The following is a 26,560-nucleotide window of genomic DNA, read 5'->3' as shown; positions in this document are numbered from 1 at the left end:
GCTAGGGTTGGGGAGAGAGGCGCTAGGGTTTGTGTGTGAAAGGGACGATGAGAGGTGGCCCTTTTTATAGGCTGGAGGGAGGCGGGGGAGCGGTGGCGCTCATTAACACCGGCACGCAGAGCTAGGCGCGACGAGATGCTTCGCTGCGCCTCTGCGAGAACTGCAACGTCGTTGCGCGCCAGTAACTTCCATCGCGAGGTAGGCCTCGCCTCGCTTTTCGTTGTGTCTGGCGTCTCCGGAGCATCCCCTGTGTAGCGGGACGGGCTCGGGACGCCGGACAACGTATCGGACCGCGCCGGACAAAAAGAGCTTTTGGGGCACGCAGCTGGGAACGTTTTTTTTTAATCCGGCGCGCCCCAAATTCTTTTGGACGCAGCTGGAGATGCTCTAAGGAGGTTGTTTGCGGCAAGGGAGCAAAGGGGTTCGCTAAGAAAACACCGTCTCCTCCAACTTAATGTGTGAGCTGTTGTAGACTAAGAATTGGATAAACTGCTCAGGTCCATTGGTTTCGACAAACTTATATAGTACTTCTTATATCGGTATAGAAAATTAGCATTTGTGACAATCTATCATCATGTACACCAGCATCACTCTGACTTCTATGATGCAGTGAAGTCCCACTAGTTTCAGTCCCTAAGCATTGCAGGTTAGCAATTCTACTTACATAGAATGCAAGATTCAGTACTAATATCCATACCAGCGGGCGGGCTCTTCCGATCAGCTGCAGAAATTGAAGTACTATACACATATTGTTCAGCAAACCGCTCCCAAAGCTGGAGCTGGAAGACTCATCTGGGTGAAAGCTCCGTGATCGACACTTCGTTCGAAGACATCACAGTTGATTTTTCTGCGAGCGGATAGGTTTCCGAATACGCGGTCGAGCTTTCATTCACGCTGACCTCCTGGATGCAGAACGCCGGCCTGGACAGAGAAGGGAGACGGACGGTGTGGCTGCTGAACATGATATTCACCGACGACATCGCCGGCCTGCTCGCCGGTTTTCTCTGCACGCACAGGAGCCCGACGTGGATGCACTTGAGAATCTGGTCGACGGGAGGATGGCTGCTCAGGGACGGATCGATCAGCTCGATGACGTTTCCTCGGGTCCTATGCTCCCATACCTGCAGTAAATTTGGTAAGGGTACTCACTAGTCAGACATTGTTTCCAGAATCTGGCTGCGTGCAGAGTTCATAAATGGGCATGCTTCAGGTGCTCACAAGATTCAAGAGATCGACGTCTTGCTCGGTGTTATAGGAGCCGCTGTTTCTCCTCCCGGTGACGATCTCTAAGACCAAGACGCCGAAGCTGAACACGTCCGACTTAATGGAGTACTGACCGCGCATGGCGTATTCCGGGGCCATGTATCCGCTGTGATAGAAACATAACTTCAGAACCTGATTTTGCTTTTAATGTTTTCTCAAAAAAAAAACCTTCCGACATTCTTACTATGTTCCGGCGATACGATGAGTCACATCCACTGATTGATCCCCTCCGAATATCTTTGCTAGGCCGAAATCAGAAATTTTGGGATTGTAATCCAAATCTAGCAGTACGTTGCTCGCTTTGAGGTCACGGTGAACTATCTTCAGTTGAGAATCTTCATGGAGGTATTGTAAGCCTCGAGCGATTCCATTGATGATCTTGAACCTCTTTCCCCAATCCAGCTCTTTCTTTCTCTCAAAATCTGTGACCCAAACAAGAACACCATTGTACTCTACCGTAAATTTGGTGGCACGTGTGTTATTACTTATGTAAACAAAAAATAATGGTAGTGTGAAAACTTACCGAAAATAATGGTATCGAGGCTTCTGTTGGGCATATATTCGTACACAAGTATTTTCTCATCTTCTTCCAAGCAAACACCAACAAGTCTCACGAGATTCCTGTGGTGAAGCTTGGCAACTAGAACCAGTTCGCTCTTCAGTTCTCCTATTCCTTGTCTGGAAGTCTGACCAAGCCTTTTGACGGCTATTTCTTGACTGTCAGGTAGGACTCCCTGTCCAAGTAACAAGATACTTACTACTCGGCCAAAGAACACATGACGGGCCAAGCTTTTTGACAACTATTTGTTTCGAAACATAAGCTAGATACGGCATGATTATGTACCTTATAAACCATACCGAACCCTCCTTTACCGAGCATCTTCCTTTCGTCAAAGTCATCGGTGGCAACTCTTAGTGTTGCTAGATCAAGAAGAAGCGAATCGATGTGTTGAATATCCTCCGAGGTAGCTAATTATGTTGGAGGATAAAAAAAATCAAAAAAAATGTTGGAGGATAAATACACAATGATGAAAAGCATGACTTCGAGCTTATTTTAGGAAACATAGTGTTTGCTCCGAACTAAGGAAAATCTTTGGTACTGAATTTAGCAACCGCTGGGTAATCGATTGATTCAGTACTCCGCTGCCCATTATTCGATAGTTTAAAATGGTTAAGACGTCTTACAAGGTAGAAACGCATCTGCTTCTGGTCTTCTCCTCCTCCTCCAACAGAAAAAATATACCACCGGGATCACCAATATCACAGCAATTGTAGGCATCACAATAGCTAGAACTTTAACTGTACGATTTCTCATTTTCTCTGCAAGTAAGTAATACACTATCAAATTCAGAAGGTATAGTTCTAAGGTATGACTGAAACAGAATCTTGTAGCACATGTAGTATTTTGCTACAAAAATTTCCAGGATTTTTCATAAAGAAACCTTGCGAGTTTCAGAGCAGACAAAACCATTTTCAAGATTGTCTTTAGTCAAGGCGCATGTTCTTTCTATACCGCGATACTAATATATTTCCTTTATCGGAAAAATATGTGCATTACAGTGAAAAATACTTGGCGATTTTGCACAAGACGTACATATAAATAGAGTTCTTTCCGGACAAGCAACTCTACTCATTAGCAGGAAAGTAAACAATGAGGTGTTGTCAACTGATTCAGAAGCTTTACCTGTACGATTACTAGTTTCCTCTGCAAGTGAAGTAATAACTAACAAATTCAGAAGGTATAGTTCTTAGTTATAACTGAATCAGAATTTTGTAGCACATGTAATATTTTGCTAGAAAACTTTCCATGATTGTGCTGATAATTTCTTCTGTTGGTTAATCCTGTTTTAGGAAAAAAAAATTGAAAAGGTATTTTACTTCCTAGACACAGAATCGTTAGTTCAGCATTCCAGAAATTAGTTGCATTTCTTACATATATATATGTACGTACGTTATTGCACATCTAACCAGTGCCAAACAGGCCATCAGATTGCATAATTTCAGAGCAAACTCACCTCCTCCTCCGGTCGCCGGCGGGGCGGAAGCAGGCGGGCTCTCCACGAACTGCGGCAGCTGCAGCAGCGGCCGGCCGGAGAAGAAAGGGTACACCTCGTACCGGAAGTTACACCACACCCCGAAAATCCCTCCACCGGTCCTCCCGCTGAAGGAGTCCCGCAGCTGCCGAATTATGCGGCGAAGGCAGGCCCGGCAGACGTCCACCGTCGTGTCCGGCGCGCACTGCGACAGCGCGTAAATCTTGGGGTTCCCCTTGTCGTCGAAGCCCTCCTCCCCCGTGCCGAACCGCCTGGACGAGTCCCCCACCGCGTGGTCGGCGGTGGCGTTGACGAGCAGCCCGACGGCGGCGTCGAACGCCGGCGCGCCCACGAGCCGGGAGCGCTGGAGCGTGTACGTGGTAACGATGTAGTCGTTGTCGAGGAGGAAGTTCCGGTTGGAGAAGCGGAGCTGGCAGAGGTCGTAGAAGATCATCACGTCCTTGTAGAGCGGGCACGCCTGCTGCGCGCCGCGGAAGGCGGCCGCGACGCAGCTCCCGCAGGCGGAGGCGTTGGCGACGTCGCCGCGGCAGAGCGCCTGGCCGTAGACGATGTCCGGCACGTCGCCGACGCTCCCTGTGGCGTAGAGCGCCGGGGACGAGGAGGCGTTCCTGGGGAGGGACGCGGCGAGGAGATCGATGTTGGCATGGTAGGTGCTGTTCTGCGTGTAGTTGCCGGTGGGGGGATAGGGCCCGCAGGTTGGCCACGGAGGCGGTTCGTCTTCCGCGGCGGTGAGCGGGGCATGAAGGACGGCGAGGAGGAATGTTGCGCTGATGCCGGCGAGGTACCGGGAGAAGCGGCGGCGGGGCTTGTCCATGGCACTCTGGCGTCAGCGGTGGCTCACTGGCTTGGCTTGCCAAGAGAAGGGGTTGTTCGGTCGGTGTCCGTGTATCATTAGCGGGAGGGGTTGACTGGAGGCGTGGAGCAAAGCATTCATTGACTTTTTACTGTGGCGAAACATCTGAACTCTGGAGGAGAGAGCCCGTTGTTTCGAGCTTCGGGTGGAATGTGTGTAGAAAATGAGGCAAACCCAAAAATGGCTCGTTCCTTAGAAAAGAAAGAGTTAATTGGGATTGATGTTTTGGCACATGGGATCATATGCTCCCTTTATTTTGAAATACATGTTAGACACATTTTAAAATGTCAAAAAATTTGAAACAAAAATTTCGCACGTACATCTTCATGTGCTACACGCTCACAAAGTCGTTTCATGAAAAATCGATATGTCATGTGGCGTGTGTAAAAAGGACAAAATTCGGTGCTGAAATAAAGACTTGTCACAAGATAAATTTTCTCTTTTTCGCTTAGACTACAAAAAATATCATTTTTTCGTGAAACTTGACGAATACACATATATTATGTAGATGTACATGTAAATTTTTTTATCAAAATTTTTTAACACTTGGAAATATGTTTTTATGATAGAGGGATCATACGCACCCGGGAGCCGAATTGAGTTTCTGGAGTTAATTGCACAACCTTGTCCTCTGAGTGCAAAATAAGTTCTAGATATAAACTATATAGCATTTGGCACGAAAATTAGAAAAACACACATTGAGGAAATATTACTCTTATGTTTGAACAGGAACAAGCCTAAAAATTTGTCGTCAACTAATAGAGGACTTTGCATAAGATAAGAAAACGTAATTAAATTCCTAAAAATTGACAAAGCAGCGACTGGAGGAAGGCATCGTTCGAAGGAGGGCACCTCCAAGCAAGGTGATCATCCTATCCTTACCAGCGTCGGCATGCAAAAATCGTGTAACCAGACGGCGCAGGAGGAGGCGTTCAACTTCAAAAAGGTGTGGTGTCATTATGTGATCGATCAGTGCACCATAGAGGATACCTCACAGCTAGAGAGAGAGAAGCGGGCTAAAGCTGCAAGTACACAATTACAATAAAAGAATTGGTTCTACCTCAAGGCCTCCCCAGATATAGCTTAGAAAAGCATCATAATCATGGGTTTACATGGAGGAATCCTACCCAAAGACTACAAGACTATCCTAACGCAGACTATTTTTTAAGTTTTTTTTTGCCATACATGTCAGGGATCTGGCTAACCTACTCCATAAACTGGGCCATTCCTGTCGGTGGTGGTGGGTTGAGACTCGTGTGTGTGTGGGTTGGGGAGGGGGGAGGGGGACGATTACCGTGATACAGTCTCCACTAATGGATCACATTGGTGGTCGATCGTAGAAGTAAAAACCAACGGGAACAAGTTGAATTCCACGACTCAGAAGTAGAAAATGGATACAAGTGTGTGCGCCAGGAAGAAAGCTGTGTTTTTTCGGGTAGATCCAAATTATAAAAACATCATGATCGGTTTATATGGAGGAGTCTTACGTCCTAAGGTGAACTATTTTTTACCATACATGTCATGAATCCGGCTAACCTACTTTGTAAAATAGGGCATTCAAAATGGTGGTGGTGGTGGGTTGAGGCGGGGAAATGAGGATTAGCGTGATACACTCTCCACTAATGGATCACGTTGCTCGGAATTAGAAAATGGATAAAAGTGTGTGCGCCATGAAGAAAGCTGTGTTTTTTTTCTAAAGACCGGTAGTATCCTTTATCCTTTGACTGAACTTAGTCTCGTGGAAATCATCCTAGTATAGTTTATTCCCCGTGCCACCAAGTTTTCTTTGCTGATCTTGACACCTCCTATTTCCTGTGCCTATTCATCGCCATTCGGTACAGAATACCTGATGCCGAAGAAACACGAGGAAATAAATGCAGAAGCGGCGGCTTGACCCGATTCCATGTGCCACGGAACCTAACTGCATCCCCTTATTTCCTCCCTGATCGCGACCTCACTGACTCGCTCGCCCTACTCCTTTCGCCATCAGCTGCTGCCTGCTCAATCAGGATAGCAGCAGCAACAGCAACAGTTCGATCGGCTCTGTTTGATCGTCGCTGTCACGTACCTATCCCAGTTCGATCTCGCCGGTCACCGCTGGAGTATTAGCTTGCCCTGTATCCTTTCCTCCTAGACCTAGGCGTCAGCAACTCAACCTCAACTCCATGACGGCCATAGCCACGCGACGCCGTTGTGCTCTTTCCTACAACCTCGCCGCTGCTCTCCTACTCCTCGTCACCGTGTTCCCAAACGCGCCGCTCACCGCCGCGCAGCCGCTGCGATGGCAGCTCTGCGGCAACAACACAGGCAACTACACGGAGGGCATCGCCTACCAGGCCAACATACGCGTCCTCGCCAGTTTACCGTTGAGAAGTCATGCACGCCCCACTAGTGGAACGGAAAATGGTGCTTTTGCACCGGATATGCACCGGATGCCTAACCGGTGCAAAGCATCCGGTGTAAAAGGCTCCCCCTTTTGCACCGGTTCAGTTGCGAATCGGTGCTAAAGGGGCACCACGTGGCGGCTGTCGGGCACCCGAGCGAGAGGACCTTTAGCACCGGTGTCTGTCGCGGCAGGAAAATGTCCCAAAACGCTGCCGCGGTAGAGCCCCGCTACCGTAATTTTTTTTCGAATTATTTTTCACTCCCTCTTTTTTCCTTTTTTTCAGAATTTCTATTATTTTAGTTATTTCACAAGTTTAGTATCTAACTACCTTTATCTCTAGTCTAATTACTTACTCGTGCTTAGACTTCCTGCTCGGTCACCCATCATCCCACTACTCTAGCACTAGCACGCTTAACTTCCAAGTTCCTTTCCATTCCGTATCCAAGTGCTTCGCGCGCATGTATGTGATAGTAGTATCATATCAATCATATTAACATATCGGTAGATGTTATATTTCTTTATTGTTCGAATTTCAAATAATTCTTTTAATAAACAAAAGTAATGATCTAATAATAATCTAGACTAAATAAATAAACATTAACTTTATAATTTGTATTATTTTTAATTATTTTCAATTTTTTAATTTTTTTTGCCAAACCTAAAACCTGAAAATTTGAAAAACTTATAATTTTCAGATTGTAATCTTTATGCAGGATGCAATTATTAATTTTAATTTTGAAAAATAAAAAAATATATATAATCCTAAATTTCTAGAAAAAACTAAAATCTTCCTACTTTCATATTTTCATTTGGAATTTTGAGAATCAATCCTATTAACATATCAGAGAATCTAAAAATTCGGATGTAACTTTTTCCCACGATCATTTTGATATATTATACGTTTTTTTTTCGACGTCGTATGCAAAAGTTATTGCGGTTTTACCATTTTCCAAAACTTTTTTGCAAAATAAGTGAAAATTCAAATTTGTTAATTTTTCCTAATACTAGGTTGCATAACATACAAGAATCTGAAAACATTTTATTTTTTTGAATTTTCTATCATTTTGTTTTCTATTTTACAGTGTTAAAAAAGGCGATCCACGGGGGGACGGGGGGGTGGAGGTGCGTGGGGAGCAGAAAAAACCTTTTGCACCGGTTCGTGTTACGAACCGGTGCAAAAGGGTTCGCGGCTGACGCCAACCCTTTAGCACCGGTTCGTGTTACGAACCGGTGCTAAAGGTCCCACACGAACCGGTGCTAATGCCCCCTGGACGTCCAGACCGCACGAACCGGTGCTAATGACCCCTTTAGCACCGATTCGTGCCAAATCCGGTGCAAAAGCTCTTTCGAGGACAGGATAAAAGCCCTTATTTCTACTAGTGCCCGCACGCCGCACTATCGCCGACCTCCCATTGTTCAGCAGCTCCCTTGCTCTCGCGCAGTCTCCTAGGACAAGCCACCAGCGCCTTCGCTTGGTCAGCCGCCGACCTCACGAGTCCCGCTGGCCGCCGCCACCATAGTCTCATGGCGAGTCGCTCGTGGTCGTTCGAACGCGCGCGGTTCGAGTCGCGAGCTGCACCCAGTTATCTCAGCGAGTTGGCCCAGGCCCACGAAACCGAGAGCACACAGTCCAACAACCGCTCTTTCTCAGAATTGTTTTTTCTCTTACTACTTTGTTCGTAAAAGGATATTTTACATTCATGTAAGTTAAATGTATATAGAAACTATTTAATATATAGATATATCTAGCTTTATATAAATATAAGATTTTTTATGGATGAAGGGGGTACTTTTTTTTTCTCCCCAACGATTTGAAATGAACGAATCGAATCATCCATATATTTTTTTCCCTAAAACCGAGGTACGTAGGGCGGCCCACCAGACCTCACTATACCAAGAGCTTTGTCACTATAACTAAGACTGACATAATTTTATATTCCCCCGTTCTATGAAAAGAATTCTAGACCTAAACTCCTTAGATGAATGGAGGAATGAAACTTATGAACATGCTAGGTTATTAATGGGAAAAAGTGAAGATTTGGTATGATAATAAGAGAAATGAATTTAAAGTAAGATATCAAGTATTATTGTTCAACTTTCGTTTCAAGTTCTCCGTAGGAAAGTTAACATCGAAGTGATAAGGTGCATTAGTTTTGCAGGAGGTGAATCGCTCTGGAGTCATCTATCTTCATGGAGACTACAAAGGTAAACCTCATGTTGTTAATGGACAACATCTTGAACATTATATTGCATGTACAAAATTCGATGGAACGGTGGAAGAGTTAAATCTCCAGAGTCCCGAGGTCGTAATTGAAAAGAAATATCCCCTGCCTGATATTAGAAATTAATAAAAGCTAATTTTCACGTGCGTAATGATCTTGAAATATCTTAATCTTTTAGGAATGTCATTTTTGGAAAATAAAAGCGGGTAGCAAAAGATTTGGACGAAACGGAGTCCCAAAGGGGAAAGAGCCCAGGTGGCGCGCCCCCCTCAACAGGATGTGCCACCATAGCTCTTTTGCCCCTCTGAAGTCCGTTTCGACTACAGCGTTGAAGTCTTACCCTAAAAACCGTCAATATATACGCCTCTCTGCCGATCTAATCTCGCATCAAGTCTTTTCGAGCGAACCTTGTTTTCCTGCCCAGTCCTTTCATATTTTTAGCAATGGCAAGTTCCGGATCCAATCTAGCAGGAGAAGACTCCGACAACAGGGGTGTGGTGAACCGCTACCTCAACTCTGTGGTGGCTACAGAAGTCGTGGCGGGACGACGCGTGTTCTTGCCTATTTGAAAGGACGAGATGTCGCCTAGAGGGGGGTGAATAGGCGTTTAAAAAACTCTTACGGATTTGGCTTGTAAGAATGCGGAATTAAACAATGTTTATTCTACAAGCACAAACCCTAAATATACTTGGCTCAACTAAGTGCAACAACAACTAGAGCTAAGCAAGATAGGCACAATATATATGAACAACAACTGATAGCAAGATATAATAGATACTTCAAGCTCGATGGCTATCACAAGGAAAGTAAGCTCGGGTATAGAAATAACCGAGGCACGCGGAGATGAAGATGTATTCCCGTGTTCCCTTCCTTTGCAAGAAGGTACATCACGTTTGGAGAGGTGGAGGTCCCACGAAGGATTTCTCAACGCCACGAAGGCTCACCTTCTTCTCCGAGCCAAACCCACGAAGGATAATGGCCCTTTCCTTATGGTTAGCTTTTCCTCCACTCCGGAGATGGCAAGCTCCACAACCACTTCACAAGCTCCACGAAGGAGAAGCCCGGACCCCTTCACAATCTTCCACGAAGAGGTCATCGGGACACCAACCAAGCCAACTAGGAGGTCTCCCTCCGAGAGTAACAAGCTCACGGTCTCTCACTCAAACTAATCGTGGTGGAGAGCTCAACACTATGCAATGATGCAAAGCAAGAACACTAGAGGTGTTCAAATCCTTCACACCCAAATCCCACCTAAGCAACAAATGCTAGGATGAGATTAGAGAGGAAGAACAAAGAGGAAATCAACAAATGACTTCAATATCTAGATCCAAAGGGTTCCCCTCCTTTAGAGGAGAGATGGATTGGTGGGGATTGTAGATCTATATCTCCTCTCTTAGATCCCTCAAGAATGAGCAAGAATCATGGGGGGAATCAAGAGAGAGGGCAAGTTCTTTAAAGTCAACAATGGAGGAGAGAAACTGTAAGAACTTATCCAGCCCAAGGTGGAAGAAGGCATATTTATAGTCTAGGGAGAAATATAACCATTGGGTGAGATTAAGCTCAGCACAGTCGAGGAGACTGGTCAACCGGGCCTGGGGCCGGGCTGTCCGTTCCAGGTGTCGGTCAGACCGGGCCACAGGCCGGACCCGGCCGGTCCAAACCGGGCCTGTGACCGGGCCATGACCGGGATACTTCCGTGTCTTACAGTACATGGCCCCGGTTGGAACCAGTTCAGGGGCCGGTTTGAACCGGGCCATCCGGTGGGACGGTCGGTCACGCCAGGCGAGAAACCCGGCCAGCAGGAAAACATGTTATACAAAAAATGTGATAACTTTTGTGTCCGGACCCTGATTGACATGAAAACAATTTTGTTGGAAATATGGAGACTCCTCACGGGATATTTTTAGATGTTTTAGAGAGGGAGTCTCCCACCATCAAGAAATGGTGAAGACGTCCAAATTCGTAAACGCAATAGAATATGCATGCGGATTCCGTTTTCGATGAACTTGAGCTTGTTGTAAAGCTAGCAACAAGCTCAAGAACCTCTCACTGAGAAACACCAAGAAGCAATAGGGATATGCAAAGTATGCAAAGGATTGAGATCCCTAAGATGATGTGATCAAGTTCCCCAACCGAAAGCCCCTCTTGATAGTGCGGCTATCTATCCTATAATCCGGTCTCCCATCAACCACCTTGAGACTGGTAAAAGGAAAAACCTATCAAGGCCATACCTTTTCCTTGTGCATCCCGCTTGATCTTTATGATAACTCTTCAAGCTCCACTCAAGCCGGAATGCCTCACTTGATCATTGTTGCTTCGTGAACACTCACAAATTCTCTCTCATACACCATTATGGGAAAGCTACATTGATGCACATCTTCTCATGTCCGTTATCACCAAATGGACGGCAAGCTTCAAGCATATGATCCTCTTGAGATGCTCAACTTGAACTTGCCCAACTCAACCTTGATGACGATCACCACTTGACATCATCCTATCATGGGCTATATGAGATCTCACTGTTGATGCATGCCCATGGAAAGATACCTAACCCACATAGACAACACAAGGGAACATATATGATGGGTTAGTTCATAAAGCATGATTGACACGGCTTACCATACCACATGACTTCTCGTGGCACATTCTTCATGCTTCATGTGTTGACCAATCTTGAATCTATTCTTCACTCTTTTTATTGGTCAACCTTGTATCTTCTCATGCTCTATCATACTATCTTGAGGTGTATAAAGGATTCTTCATTGGTTTGCATGCTCTAAATCTTAGTCAACCATAGCTCAACTTATGAGACTATCATAACACCGACTTAGAGCCATAACTTGAATTCTTCACTTGGAATCAAGCACTCAAGATCTTGATCATTCGTTGCTTATCACATAAGCTAGAGCATGGCTAATATTGAGTTCCACATAAGAACTCTATCTTCATTTCTTCTTCTTGATCATATCACATATATATCTTCAAATCGATGATCTTGATGCCAATACACAAGGTATATCTTTATCTTCATGGCATCCATACTTGAATCCAACACATGGAATACAAGTAGTACCCATGGAATATTCCTTCATATAAACTCAATGAAAACATTAGTCCATAGGGGTTGTCATTAATTACCAAAACCACACATAGGGGCAATATACCCTTACACTATTCGACGGTACCTCAAAGGAGGGATCCTCATGAGGGGGAGAAGAAGTAGGGGCCATCGGGTGGAGAGTCCTCGGGACGGTGGTACGCGATTGATACGTCTCCAACGTATCTATAATTTCTGATGTTCCATGCTTGTTTTATGACAATACCAACATGTTTTGTTCACACTTTATATCATTTTTATGCGTTTTTCGGAACTAACCTATTGACGAGATGCCACAGTGCCAGTTCCTGTTTCGCTCGTTTTTGGTTCCGAAAGGCTGTTCGGGCAATATTCTCGGAATTCGACGAAACGAAGACCAAACCTCCTATTTTTCCCGGAAGGCTCCAGAACACCGAAGAAGAGTCGGAGAAGGGCCAGGGGGCCACCACACCATAGGGCGGCGCGGCCTGGCCTGGGCCCGCGCCGGCCTATGGTGGGGAGCCCCCAGGTGCCCCCCTGCGCCGCCTCTTCGCCTATAAAATCCCTTTCGACCTAAAAACACGAGAACTCTGGACGAAACTCCAGAAATACTCCAGGGCACCGCTGCCATCGCGAAACTCCAATTCGGGGGACAGAACTCTCTGTTCCGGCACCCTGCCGGGGCGGGGAATTGCCCCCGGAGTCATCTCCACCGCCGTCTCCATCGCCATCTTCACCGCCATTGCTGACTCCATGATGAGGAGGGAGTAATCCACCCCTGGGGCTGAGGGCTCTACCGTAGCTATGTGGTTAATCTCTCTCTGTACTCCAATACAATGATCTCGTGAATTGCTTTGCATGATTGAGATCCATATGATGAGCTTTGTATCGCTACTAGTTTATGTGCTACTCATGTGATGTTATTAAAGTAGTCTATTCCTCCTACTTGGTGTAAAGGTGACTAGTGTGTGCACCGTGTGGTTCTTGTCGTAGGCTATGATCATGATCTCTTGTAGATTGTGGAGTTAATTATCATTATGATAGTACTGATGTGATCTATTCCTCCTTCATAGTCTAATGTGGACAGTGTGTGCACTATGTTAGTTCTTGGTTTATCTTGCAATGATCTATTATGCTCTAAGGTTATTTAAATATGAACATTGAATTGTGGAGCTTGTTAACTCCGGCATTGAGGGTTCGTGTAATTCTACGCAATGTGTTCATCATCAAACAAAAGAGTGTATGTAGCACATAAGAGAAAGAGTTATTTATTATGCGATCAATGTTGAGAGTGTCCACTAGTGAAAGTATGATCCCTAGGCCTTGTTTTCAAACATCGAATCTCCGTTTATCTACTGTTCTGTTGCATGTTTACTCGCTGCCATATTTTATTCAGATTGCTATTACCACTCATATACATCCATACTACTTGTATTTCACTATCTCTTCGCCGAACTAGTGCACCTATACATCCGACAAGTGTATTAGGTGTGTTGGGGACACAAGCGACTTCTTGTATCGTGATTGCAGGGTTGCTTCAGAGGGATATCTTTGACCTCTTCCTCCCTGAGTTCGATAAACCTTGGGTGATCCACTTAAGGGAAACTTGCTGCTGTTCTACAAACCTCTGCTCTTGGAGGCCCAACACTGTCTACAAGAATAGAAGCTCCCGTAGACATCAAGCACTTTTCTGGCGCCGTTGTCGGGGAGGTAAGGTAAAAGGTATTCACATCCTCCGACTACTAAGCTATTTCCTAGCACTGTTGCCGGTGTGTGAGTGCTCGAAGCTATTTCCTTTAGATCCTGCAATTGCATCTTTTTGTTTCTTGTTTTTATTTTCACTAGTTAGGCATAATGGAAAACAACAAAAAATTTGGTGAGCTTTTTAATCTTTTTCCTGATTTAGAATTGTTTGGTGCGAACATTAAAAAACCAATGGAACCTTATTCGCATGCTAGTAGCGATGTTATTAGTATGAATGCAATTACTCGCTAATGCTATGGAGAAGTCTAAACTTGGGGAAGCTAGTTTTTGTGATCTTTTTAGCTTCCCATCTTTAGGGGAGAAAATTTGCTCTGATAATACTTTATCTCCCATATGCGATAACTCTAATGATGCTTGTGATATTTTAAATGCACCTACTGAAAGTATTTCATATAAAATACATATGAAAATTATTGAACGTGTTATGGATAACCGCTATGAAGGGGATGGAACTGTGCATCCTGGAGATCATTTACTGTTTTTGCATGAATTATGCGGGTTATTCAAGTGTGAAGGTATCTCTATGGATGAAGTGAAGAAGAAATTATTCTCTATGTCGTTGTCTGGTAAAGCGGCGCATTGGCATAAACTGCTGAAGGATGAGCATTCTCTTGATTGGAAGGATATTGTGCCTCTATTTTATTCTAAATTCTATCCTCTAAGTGAAATTCACAAAGACCGAAACCGAATATATAATTTCTGGCCTCATGATGGAGAGAGTATTGCCCAGACATGGGAGAGATTGAAGTCTTTAATGCTCAAATGCCCCAATCATGAGCGTCCAGGTAATATCATCATTGATAATTTCTATGCAAGACTTTCTTTTCAAGATAAGACCTTGCTGGATGCTACTTGTTCTGGATCATTCACGCGCAACAAAGAAGAGTTTAAAAGGGACCTTCTTGATCGGATTAAGGAGAACGCTGAAGATTGGGAGAACGACAAAGGTAAAGAGTCGGTATAAATTATGATTATGAATGCATTGAAACTTTTATGGATACCGATAAATTTCGAAATATGAGTGCTACTTATGGTCTTGACTCTCAAGTTGCTGCAAATCTTTATAAAGCCTTTGCTTCTCATTTTGAATTGCCTAAAAAGAATTTTGATAAGTATCATGAACCTTTTAAAGAGGCTTGCATGAAGAATGAAATTATTGTTAATTATTGTAATAAGCATGCTCAAACTCCTAAGAATGCTATTTCCTATAAGCATGTTAATTTTTGTGGAATACATAGACCTTGTGGAATTAATCAAATCGAAGATGAATATTGTATCCATCATGCTAATGAAAAAACTAGAAAGTGGTTTAGGGCTCTAGATGATCTTGGTAAAAAAGTTTGTGCCCTCTATCCTTTTATTTGTGAAGTTTGCCATGAAGTGGGTCATTTTAATTTTCAATGCTCCTCCAATGATAATTTGAACCCAATGATTGCTGCAAATTTGTATTGTGATGATGAAATTACTCCTAATCAGCATGATGAACTTACTTTATTTTTGGGGTGTGAGGAACTGTCAAGAAAAATCTCTTTGTTGCATATGAGTGATCTTGATATTGATGATGTCCTGCATGGGTGTTTTTCTTATTGCATTGATAATAGCCATACAAATACTTACATACAAAATATTTTAGAAGATGACACCTTGCCAAAATATGATAGGACCGCTGTGTGTTTTCAACTAATTAATGAAAAGGAGGGATCCTCCCAAGTTTCTTCTATTGTTTCTGAAAGTAAATCAGGTTATGCGGACAAGCCACCCTTCAAGCCTCTTCCTCCTAAAGAAGGGAACAAGAAGAAGGGAACGAAGAAGAAGAAGAAGGAGAATAAAAAGAAAGAGGTAACGGCGTATCCCAGCATGAATGAGATAACGCTAGGTAACCGTAAGTATGTTGCTCCTAATGATTATTATGATAATGAATCTGAATACGATGATCTTCCTATGCCCTTTACATACATTAGCGATCATGATTTGAATGAGCACACTACTTTTGATATTACAAATCTCTGGGAAACTAATTCTGAAAATGATGATAATAATTGCCATAGTGTCCGTGCTATCCATGCTTCCTCCCATAATGATATAGAAAGCTCTAAGCTTGGGGAAGAGGTGTTTGAAAATCCTTTAGCTACTGGTCATTATGTTCTTGATACATCTCCTTCTAATAACAATGATGGTGTGGACACAGATAAACCGACTGTGAAAGATAACTATTCTATTTCCTATGATGACACTGTGCCCCCGATCTCTGATGATTATTACTCCCTCCGTTCCTTTCTATAATGCCTATTGTTTTTTGGCACGGTAATTAACGCAAGCTAATTTATTCACACAAAACCCCCCAGCGTTTTTTTAGAGGAAAGAAGGAAAGTGGAAACAGATCGGACGTGATTTACTCCCTGCTCCATCGGGAGAAAGGGCCGACCGTTCCGTGAGAAATTTGTGTTGTTTCCTTAACCGACGCGATCTCACGTGATCTACTCCCTGCCACGTGAGAGAGAGAAGCAGCCTGGGAGATGGGAGAGATGAGATCGATCATGATCTGTTTCCAGATTTTTAGGCTGTACGTTGATTGTTTCCTTATTTTTAGCACTAGCAAATCAGTGGAAGGGGGTTTTTGCAAAATAAACATAGCTTTACTCTTATAATCTGAAAAAAATGCAAAAAAACAATAGGCACTATATATAGGAACGGAGGGAGTATAAAGAATGCTATGATATAGGTTCTAACTATCCTTATGAAACTTGTCATAGTCATGATTGGATTACCAAAAACAATTCCCTTAATATGCAATTTGTTTACCATGTTCAAATTCTTGATAATAATCTTACTCCAATTACTATTAATGAGAATAACTCTTCTTATGCCAAATTTAATGATACTTCTATGCATATGAATCATGATAAGAATGTTTTGACTGATGGGTATATTGTGGGTTTCATCAATGATGCTACTGAAAGTTATTATAAGAGAGGGAAATATGGTTATATGCGTTTCAATAATATTAAGTTTCCCCTCTTTATGTCGAGAATCTTGAAGTTACTCGTGTTTTATCCTCTTATGCTTGTCACTTTGTTCTTCATGAATTCATTTGTGTACAAGACTCCTATTCATAGGAAGCATGTTAGACTTAAATGTGTTTTGGATTTGCTTCTTGATGCTCTCTTTTTACTCCAAATACTATTTCCTGCGAGCGCAACATTAAAACTGTTGAGCCTATCTTAATGGCTATAAAGAAAGAACTTCTTGGGAGATAACCCATGTGTTATTTTGCTACAGTACTTTGTTTTATATTTGTGTCTTGGAAGTTGTTTACTACTGTAGCAACCTCTCCTTATCTTAGTTTTGTGTTTTGTTGTGCCAAGTAAAGTCTTTGATAGTGAAGTGAATACTAGATTTGGATTACTGCGCAGAAACAGATTTCTTTGCTGTCACGAATCTGGGTCTAATTCTCTGTAGGTAACTCGGAAAATTAAGCCAATTTACGTGAGTGATCCTCAGATATGTACGCAACTTTCATTCAATTTGAGCATTTTCATTTGAGCAAGTCTGGTGCCCTTTCAAAATTCGTCTTTACGGACTGTTCTGTTTTGGCAGATTCTGCCTTTTATTTCGCATTGCTTCTTCCGCTGTGTTGGGTGGATTTCTTTGCTCCATTACCTTCCAGTAGCTTTGAGCAATGTCCAGAAGTGTTAAGAATGATTGTGTCACCTCTGAACATGTGAATTTTTAATTATGCACTAACCCTCTAATGAGTTTGTTTCGAGTTTGGTGTGGAGGAAGTTTTCAAGGGTCAAGAGAGGAGGATGATATACTATGATCAAGGAGAGTGAAAGCTCTAAGCTTGGGGATGCCCCGGTGGTCCATCCCTGCATATTTCAAGAACACTCAAGCATCTAAGCTTGGGGATGCCTTGGGCATCCCCTTCTTCATCGACAAATTATCAGGTTCCTTCTCTTGAAACTATATTTTTATTCGGTCACATCTTATGTACTTTACTTGGAGCGTCTGTATGTTTCTTTTTTTTGTTTTTGTTTGAATAAATGCCTGTGTGGGAGAGAGACACGCTCCGCTGGTTCGTATGAACACATGTGTTCTTAGCTTTTAATTTTCATGGCGAAGGATGAAACTGCTTCGTTAATTGTTATATGGTTGGAAACGGAAAATGCTACGTGTAGTAACTCGGTATGATGTCTTGAATAACCTGATACTTGGCAACTGTTGTGCTCATGTTTAAGCTCTTGCATCATATACTTTGCACCTATTAGTGAAGAAATACATAGAGCTTGTTAAAATTTGATTTGCATGAGTGGTTTCTCTAGAGTCTAGATATTTTCTAGTGAGGTGTTTAAACAACAGGGAAGACAATGTATAATCTTATAATGCTTGTAATATGTCTTTTATGTAAGTTTTGATGTACTAGTTTATGCTTGTGTTTGCTTCAAACAACCTTGCTAGCCTAAGCCTTGTATCGAGAGGGAGTACTTCTCATGCATCCAAAATCCTTGAGCCAACCACTATGCCATTTGTGTCCACCATACCTACCTACTACATGGTATTTCTCCGCCATTCCAAAGTAAATTGCTTGAAGTGCTACCTTTAAATTTCTATCCTCTACCTTTGCAATATATAGCTCATGGGACAAATAGCTTAAAAACTATTGTGGTATTGAATATGTACTTATGCACTTTATCTCTTATTAAGTTGCTTGTTGTGCGATAACCATGCTTCTGGGGACGCCATCAACTATTCTTTGTTGAATATCATGTGAGTTGCTATGCATGTCCGTCTTGTCTGAAGTAAGAGAGATCTACCACCTTAATGGTTGGAGCATGCATATTGTTAGAGAATAACATTGGGCCGCTAACTAAAGCCATGATTCATGGTGGAAGTTTCAGTTTTGGACATATATCCTCAATCTCATATGAGAATAATAATTGTTGCCACATGCTTATGCATTAAAGAGGAGTCCATTATCTGTTGTCCATGTTGTCCCGGTATGGATGTCTAAGTTGAGAATAATCAAAAGCGAGAAATCCAAAATGCGAGCTTTCTCCTTAGACCTTTGTACGAGCGGCATGGAGGTACCCCATTGTGACACTTGGTTAAAACATGTGTATTGCGATGATCCGGTAGTCCAAGCTAATTAGGACAAGGTGCGGGCACTATTAGTATACTATGCATGAGGCTTGCAACTTGTAAGATATAATTTACATAACTCATATGCTTTATTACTACCGTTGACAAAATTGTTTCTTGCTTTCAAAACCAAAGCTCTAGCACAAATATAGCAATCAATGCTTTCCTCTGCGAAGGGTCATTCTTTTACTTTTATGTTGAGTCAGTTTACCCATTTCTCTCTATCCTAGAAGCAAACACTTGTGATTAACTGTGCATTGATTCTTACATACTTGCATATTATACTTGTTATATTGCTTTGCATTGACAATTATCCATGAGATATACATGTTACAAGTTGAAAGCAACCGCTGAAACTTTATCTTCCATTGTGTTGCTTCAATGTCTTTACTTTGAATTTATTGCTTTATGAGTAACTCTTATGCAAGACTTATTGATGCTTTTCTTGAAAGTACTATTCATGAAAATTCTTTGCTATATGATTCAATTGTTTACTCATTGCATTAACATTGTTTTGAATCGCTGCATTCATCTCATATGCTTTACAATAGTATGATTAAGATTATGTTGGTAGCATGTCACCTCGTAAATTATCTTTTATCGTTTACCTACTCGAGGACGAGTAGGAACTAAGCTTGGGGATGCTGATACGTCTCCAACGTATCTATAATTTCTGATGTTCCATGCTTGTTTTATGACAATACCAACATGTTTTGTTCACACTTTATATAATTTTTATGCGTTTTTCGGAACTAACCTATTGACGAGATGCCCCAGTGCCAGTTCCTGTTTTCTGCTGTTTTTGGTTCCAGAAAGGCTGTTCGGGCAATATTCTCGGAATTCGACGAAACGAAGACCAAACCTCCTATTTTTCCCGGAAGGCTCCAGAACACCGAAGAAGAGTCGGAGAAGGGCCAGGGGGCCACCACACCATAGGGCGGCGCGGCCTGGCCTGGGCCCGCGCCGGCCTGTGGTGGGGAGCCCCCAGGTGCCCCCCTGCGCCGCCTCTTCGCCTATAAAATCCCTTTCGACCTAAAAACACGAGAAATCTGGACGAAACTCCAGAAAGACTCCAGGGGCGCCGCCGCCATCGCGAAACTCCAATTCGGGGGACAGAACTCTCTGTTCCGGCACCCTGCCGGGGCGGGGAATTGCCCCCGGAGTCATCTCCACCGCCGTCTCCACCGCCATCTTCACCGCCATCGCCGTCTCCATGATGAGGAGGGAGTAATCCACCCCCGGGGCTGAGGGCTCTACCGTAGCTATGTGGTTAATCTCTCTCTCGTACTCCAATACAATGATCTCGTGAATTGCTTTGCATGATTGAGATCCATATGATGAGCTTTGTATCGCTACTAGTTTATGTGCTACTCATGTGATGTTATTAAAGTAGTCTATTCCTCCTACTTGGTGTAAAGGTGACTAGTGTGTGCACCGTGTGGTTCTTGTCGTAGGCTATGATCATGATCTCTTGTAGATTGTGGAGTTAATTATCATTATGATAGTATTGATGTGATCTATTCCTCCTTCATAGTGTAATGTGGACAGTGTGTGCACTATGTTAGTTCTTGGTTTATCTTGCAATGATCTATTATGCTCTAAGGTTATTTAAATATGAACATTGAATTGTGGAGCTTGTTAACTCCGGCATTGAGGGTTCGTGTAATCCTACGCAATGTGTTCATCATCCAACAAAAGAGTGTATGCAGCACATAAGAGAAAGAGTTATTTATTATGCGATCAATGTTGAGAGTGTCCACTAGTGAAAGTATGATCCCTAGGCCTTGTTTCCAAACATCGAATCTCCGTTTATCTACTGTTCTGTTGCATGTTTACTCGCTGCCATATTTTATTCAGATTGCTATTACCACTCATATACATCCATACTACTTGTATTTCACTATCTCTTCGCCGAACTAGTGCACCTATACATCCGACAAGTGTATTAGGTGTGTTGGGGACACAAGCGACTTCTTGTATCGTGATTGCGGGGTTGCTTGAGAGGGATATCTTTGACCTCTTCCTCCCCGAGTTCGATAAACCTTGGGTGATCCACTTAAGGGAAACTTGCTCGCTGTTCTACAAACCTCTGCTCTTGGAGGCCCAACACTGTCTACAAGAATAGAAGCTCTCGTAGACATCGGCGATTTACCCAGCCTTCGAAACACCCGCACGATGACAGGGCCTACCGCGCTTGTCTGGAATTATCTGGGCGCTTTCGCGTTGTTACAATGAGTTGTGGTTTTGCCTCTAGGGCTCCCGGGATCCGGCTTATAAAGGCGCTCGGATCTAGGGTTTACACGGAGAGTTATAGCCGGAATAAAAGATGCCTAACTACGGAATATTACATTGCCGTGCACGTTAAGGATCCACCTTTCCTTATACGCCGTATTGGATCCGGATACTTCATGGGCCTTCACGGATCCGACTGTCTGCATAGGTCGGTTGAGATCCGGCTCATGTTCCTGGGATTGACTTCGTCCATCGTCTATCAACAACAACTAGGCCGCCCGATGGGCCACATGCGACCATCACCATCTGTGGGCCACCCGGGCTTGTCGGATCTAGACCACGTCGTTGATATACCCATAAAGTATCTCCACAATAGTAGCCCCCGAAGTTCTTCAAGATTCATCATTCCTCCGCCTATCTTTGCCTGGATCCGAAGAGAATCTCGAAGAGCTTCCAAAACTTCATCATATCCGACTTCATTCAACCGGAAAATCATTCGTTCTTTTGTAACGGTAACTTAGCACATTTCTCGCCCACGTCGCGCTTGACCGGGATTTCGTCTCCGCCGCCGATTCGTGGTCACGTCGGTGGCCTACGCATCAAGTCCGGGAGCTTCTTCCTCGCCGGTGTCACGGGGAACCGCCACGCCTTTGCCGGTAAGTCCACCGGACTTGTAGAAGATAGACTTAGCTAGATCCGGCTTCTTAAGCGTTTTACCATATGCATGCAGCCGGAAACATGTCCACTAGCTCACCTAAATTCACTGGTAGCTCTCCGAATAGCTCACAGCCAAACTCAACAGAACCAACATTCGTTGAGCCTTTAGCATTCCTTCCGCCCAATGGTTCCGATATTAGGTTAGCTCAACCTTACTCCGCCTCTTCCAGCAATATCCTTGGCCGGATCCCAACACCCGAATAGATCCTGGAGGAATTAGAAGGGCAATCTAGGATGGCAGCCAAAGTACAAGAAGTTGGGCAGAAGAAGGGTTCGAAGACCCGGAACCGTGAAGGCGAGAAGGGTCAATGGTGGCCCAGCGAAGTCACGGATTCGGAACTCAGAGACTTCGCAAAGGAGGGTCTCATTGCTCCGGATACCTGGAGTTTCCACAAAGACTCCAGCACTCCGACCCCTGAACCTGACGAACGTGTTTTCACCAAAGCTTGGGTGGAGCGTGGTCTCTCTCTTCCTCCCTTCGAATTCTTTCTATCGGTGCTTAGCACTTATGGCCTCCAACCACACAACATATGTCCAAATTCTTTCTCCTTCTCTCCAACTTCGCAACTCTTTGCGAGGGTTATCTCGGAGTCCGACCGGACATCCGCCTCTGGCAATTTTTCTATCGAGTCAAGTGATGACGCGTGAAGCACACGTCCGTTGGGAACCCCAAGAGGAAGGTGTGATGCGTACAGCAGCAAGTTTTCCCTCAGTAAGAAACCAAGGTTATCGATCCAGTAGGAGATGAAGGCCACGTGAAGGTTGTTGGTGAAGGAGTGTAGTGCGGCGCAATACCAGAGATTCCGGCGTTAACGTGGAACCTGCACAACACAATCACTACAAGAAATATGCTAACCTGCGACCCTCCATATTGGTCACCGTATGGTCATTGTCTGCCATCCATGACCTTGTTGCGACCAAAAAATGTTGGTCGACAGTTGAGCGTCACTAACGGCTCACAACGACCTTTATTTTTGAATGGTCGTAGACGGTTATGACTAAAATCGATGGTCACCTATTCTATGACTAATATTTTGGTCACGGGCAATCTGTTTTGTCCACATCAGATCTGATGTGGCAAATCCTGCCACGACCAAAATAAATAGTCATGGATCAGAATCAGCCCAATCCAAGTAGTGATTTACATGGGCCAAGCCCAACAATTCAGCCTATGTATTTATTTTCTTTTCCATCAATCATGGTCAGCACATGGGCCAAGCCCAACATTTCACCATTTTTACTTTTGGGCCGTGGCCGTTTTTGCTCAATAATTTCAATTTATCTTTTTTTTCAAATGATGGGTCAACTAGTCGTGGATCCTACCTGCAAGGTTGCAGTTTGTGGATCTGGATGTTCATAATCTTCAGATTTCAATTTGCAGTAAATAAATTACTAACATTTAAAACAGAACAGACAGAAGATAGAAGTTTTAACTTAAATAACAGCTAGAATTAGTATGTTACATCATATAATACAAATTCAATGGCAATCACAGTATAACTAGCTCTACAAGAGTAATAACTTGATTTTGCTAAGTACAGATTCACGTCACTTCAATTTCCTTCAGCCTAGTTCCTTCGAATGGGATCACAAACTGGGCTCTGCTTCTGTCATATGCAGGACTCACTTCAGGACTATTGCATGACCTTCGGAACACTAGGATAACAAAACGGCAATATGAACTATTATGCATTCCTTGGTCACCCTGTTACATAAATCAGCAGAGAAGAATAAAAAAACCAGAGCCAATATATTCTAAACGATTGTTGAAAAAAAATGTAGGCTAGATGCCATATCAAAAAATTGAAAACAGCCCGTGAACTAATATCAGTTCAACAACTGATATCAGTTGAATTAGTACACATGAAGATGCCATACTATGTACACAAACAACTGAACGTATTATGTTCCATGCATTTGCTAATATATGGCAAACTGACATTAGTTAGAAAGCCAGCAATGAAAAGAAAGCATGTACTGGTAGAAAGCTAACAACAACCTCTACAGATTTGCTTTTAGTGCTATCTTGAAATTATGCACAAGAACGGCGGAAAAAACAGCAATGCACTTATTCACTGAGGAAATGTAATGTTGCTGGAAGAAATATTTTATCTGACACTACACCACAAATTGTAAGAGAATGAGAGTATATACAAAGTCATGGGATGATTGTTCCAATTTGAGCACTAGTACTAAGTGAGAGATAATTCAGGTCACTTACTAAAGTATCATTAAGATTTATACTAATTACATACCACAACATGGGGAGGCATAGCATTAAACAACAGTAAATATAAATCACAGCATAGCGTATCACACCAGATGGGTTGGTCGCCTTGCAGAACCAAACATACGGAGCAGATACTCTTAAAAAAGTATTTAAGGATATTCATCTATACTGGGATCATGCATTAAACGAGGGCATATCACAAATAGGTAAGGAGCCACAAACCTAATCATGGTGATAGAGCAAGCCCATGTGCGACTTGGCCCCAGAGATAGATTGTTCGTGAAATGAAAGAAAAACAATGAATTAATATTATTCTCAACCACATCATATGTGTAGTGGAACAGATTTGATATAGCATGTTTTCTTACTGTGGGCTACCACAGTAGTTTAGTGGGAGATCAGATGCAAATAGAGCAAGGTGTGAGGGGAAGTGACTCACAGCATATGTGCATCGGTTGCAATGCAAGAGGCCAATGCAGAGCTTGCAGTGGGTTTTGGACACCCTCTAAAAGTTGGTGGCGGCAGTCTAGAGCTGCAAGCCAAGCCTGCGGTCATCAACCATTGGTGTACACAAAGATCTGCAAAACATGGGCTGCAGAATGTCAAGGCGGCTGTTGTAGGTCCAAATAAGTAAAAATTAGGGACATAACAGATTCATTTATATACAAGTGAACAACATGTACGAGTCTGTACATGCAATGCCCACAGTAATTCAGAATGACATTTACCAGTCAAGTAGTTGGGATTTGAAATTATTGTGGACATTACCACAACAATACAGACAAAAAAATGAAGCTATAACCTGGCACTGCTGGGTCAAGGATCAAGTGATGCATGCACAGATATGGTCAAGAAATCTAGGCCAACAAAGGAAAAATAATAATGTAGCTCACGTACTCAATGAATACTAGAGCTATCATTCATGAACCACAAACCACACGAAGTCTAAATCTGTAATATGTTCACTTAACCAGCAGGGTTCATGTCTCACTCAAAAAAAAATCTTGCCAATATATAAAGATGTAGTACATATTTACCACAAAAAAGCACAACATATGTTTAAATGATTTAATCTAGACTTACAGTTCTCTGCAGACCATGCTACACACAAGGTACGATAAGCAGCAGCTAAATATTTGAACTTAATGTTGTTACCAAAATAGTATGAAATCAGGCGGTTAATTCCGCATAACTCTACAGATAGATATCATGAACGCATACTAATAGTTATATTTACATGCTTAAGATGGATCCCATGCATACGAAACAAGAAGCAGTTTGTTCCATCTTCAAGTACAGAGTAGATAAAAGGGACTTATACATACCTGACTACGAGATCATGTTTATGCGCTCAACCAGCATGAGGACCTGCCAATGGCAAATCAGGCCGAACTTAAATAAATCCAGATATAGTGGGTTAAAATGTATAGGATTAATACAACCATGACATGAACCTCACAAACACACTATTAATTAATGTTGCTAAACAGATAATTATCTGTGCGCTGCAGAGCCTAGCATCAGTCCAGGAAGAAGGGCACACTACCATTTCTAGTCAATTCGATCTATGCAAGTGCTAGATAACATATGGATACTAAAATAATAATTTGGTAACAGTATTTATGCAACTTCTCAATACTATAGCCATGGATCTGCGGAGAATCTATAAAGTCCAGCTTACCAGCTATATAGTTCGTTCAAATTGAGCACAAGGATGGAGAAAAGACGTACCTGCCAAGAAGCTGACAACATTGGCAGAGTCCAGGAAGATGCATGAACCTGGATTGGCATCACAGATAATAAATTACTAGCAACCTCAGGTACAAAATTAATCGAGCAGTTCACCTAAAATCTCCCTTCAATTGCAGCAAGACGTGCAACATGCACAATTTTTTTCTTTCCCGAATTCTTAGCTAGCTATTGGATTGTTTGAAAAAAAAAATCCTTGTAGCCCTGAATTACCCTGAACGGCACACTAGTTAAGATGTGATTTTGATTGATCCGTTTTAATTTGGCCTGTCCAAGTATTTGTTTGAAGTTCCGCCACTGAAAACCGTACAACAAAATCGAGCAAATAGGCCTTAGGAATAATATAAGAAGATAGCATACGGATCACAATCACAACCTACACAAAAGTTGCACCGATGCATTCAGGGGATGGAGGAAAGGAGGGAGGGACTCACCATGGAAGAGATAATTGCAGTCAGATCTCACGGACGTTCTTGGAGATGATCTATTCCACGTTATCGTACCCAGCCAGCACAAACAGATCTACACCTAACCTGCACAAATCGAGCACAAACATACCAGATCAACATATATCAGATCAACTCCACAACGAATGATGCAAGGGTCGGATGGGAGCGGACGGAAAACTGACTGAATCCTTCTCGGCGAGGTAGCTGAAGATGTGGCCCTCGCAGTTGTAGAAGAACTCCTCGTCGGCACAGCCTCTCCATCTTCGAGCCAGGGGCTCAGGAAGCCATCGTCGAGGCGGGAGATGCGATGTCGTTGGTGCAGGGCGCCAGGGTTAGGGACCTTGAGCAGGTAGGAGTGCCGGACGCTGGCGAGGGTCATCGTGCGTGCGCCCTTGGGAAGAAATGGACGGCGAGGATTGTCAACAC

At 43.2% G+C, this 26,560-nt stretch overlaps 1 protein-coding gene across 1 annotated transcript; it reads right to left on the bottom strand.

Moving 5' to 3' along the window:
• Window positions 1-730: 730 nt before the first annotated feature.
• On the bottom strand, window positions 731-4,131 carry LOC124676989 (cysteine-rich receptor-like protein kinase 6). Its single transcript, XM_047212999.1, has 7 exons — window positions 3,279-4,131; window positions 2,449-2,583; window positions 2,108-2,232; window positions 1,787-1,997; window positions 1,448-1,685; window positions 1,219-1,369; window positions 731-1,121 (listed from the first exon to the last, which is right to left on the bottom strand). The coding sequence occupies exons 1-7, from the start codon at window positions 4,129-4,131 to the stop codon at window positions 789-791; spliced, it is 2,046 nt and encodes a 681-aa protein (XP_047068955.1). The 3' UTR covers window positions 731-788.
• Between the last annotated feature and the right edge of the window lie 22,429 nt (window positions 4,132-26,560).

Source organism: Lolium rigidum, chromosome 7 (assembly GCF_022539505.1).
Source record: "Lolium rigidum isolate FL_2022 chromosome 7, APGP_CSIRO_Lrig_0.1, whole genome shotgun sequence".
Lineage (NCBI taxonomy): Eukaryota > Viridiplantae > Streptophyta > Magnoliopsida > Poales > Poaceae > Lolium > Lolium rigidum.
The sequence above is the reverse complement of the archived record's forward strand: the minus strand, read 5'-3'. Positions and strand labels throughout refer to the sequence as shown.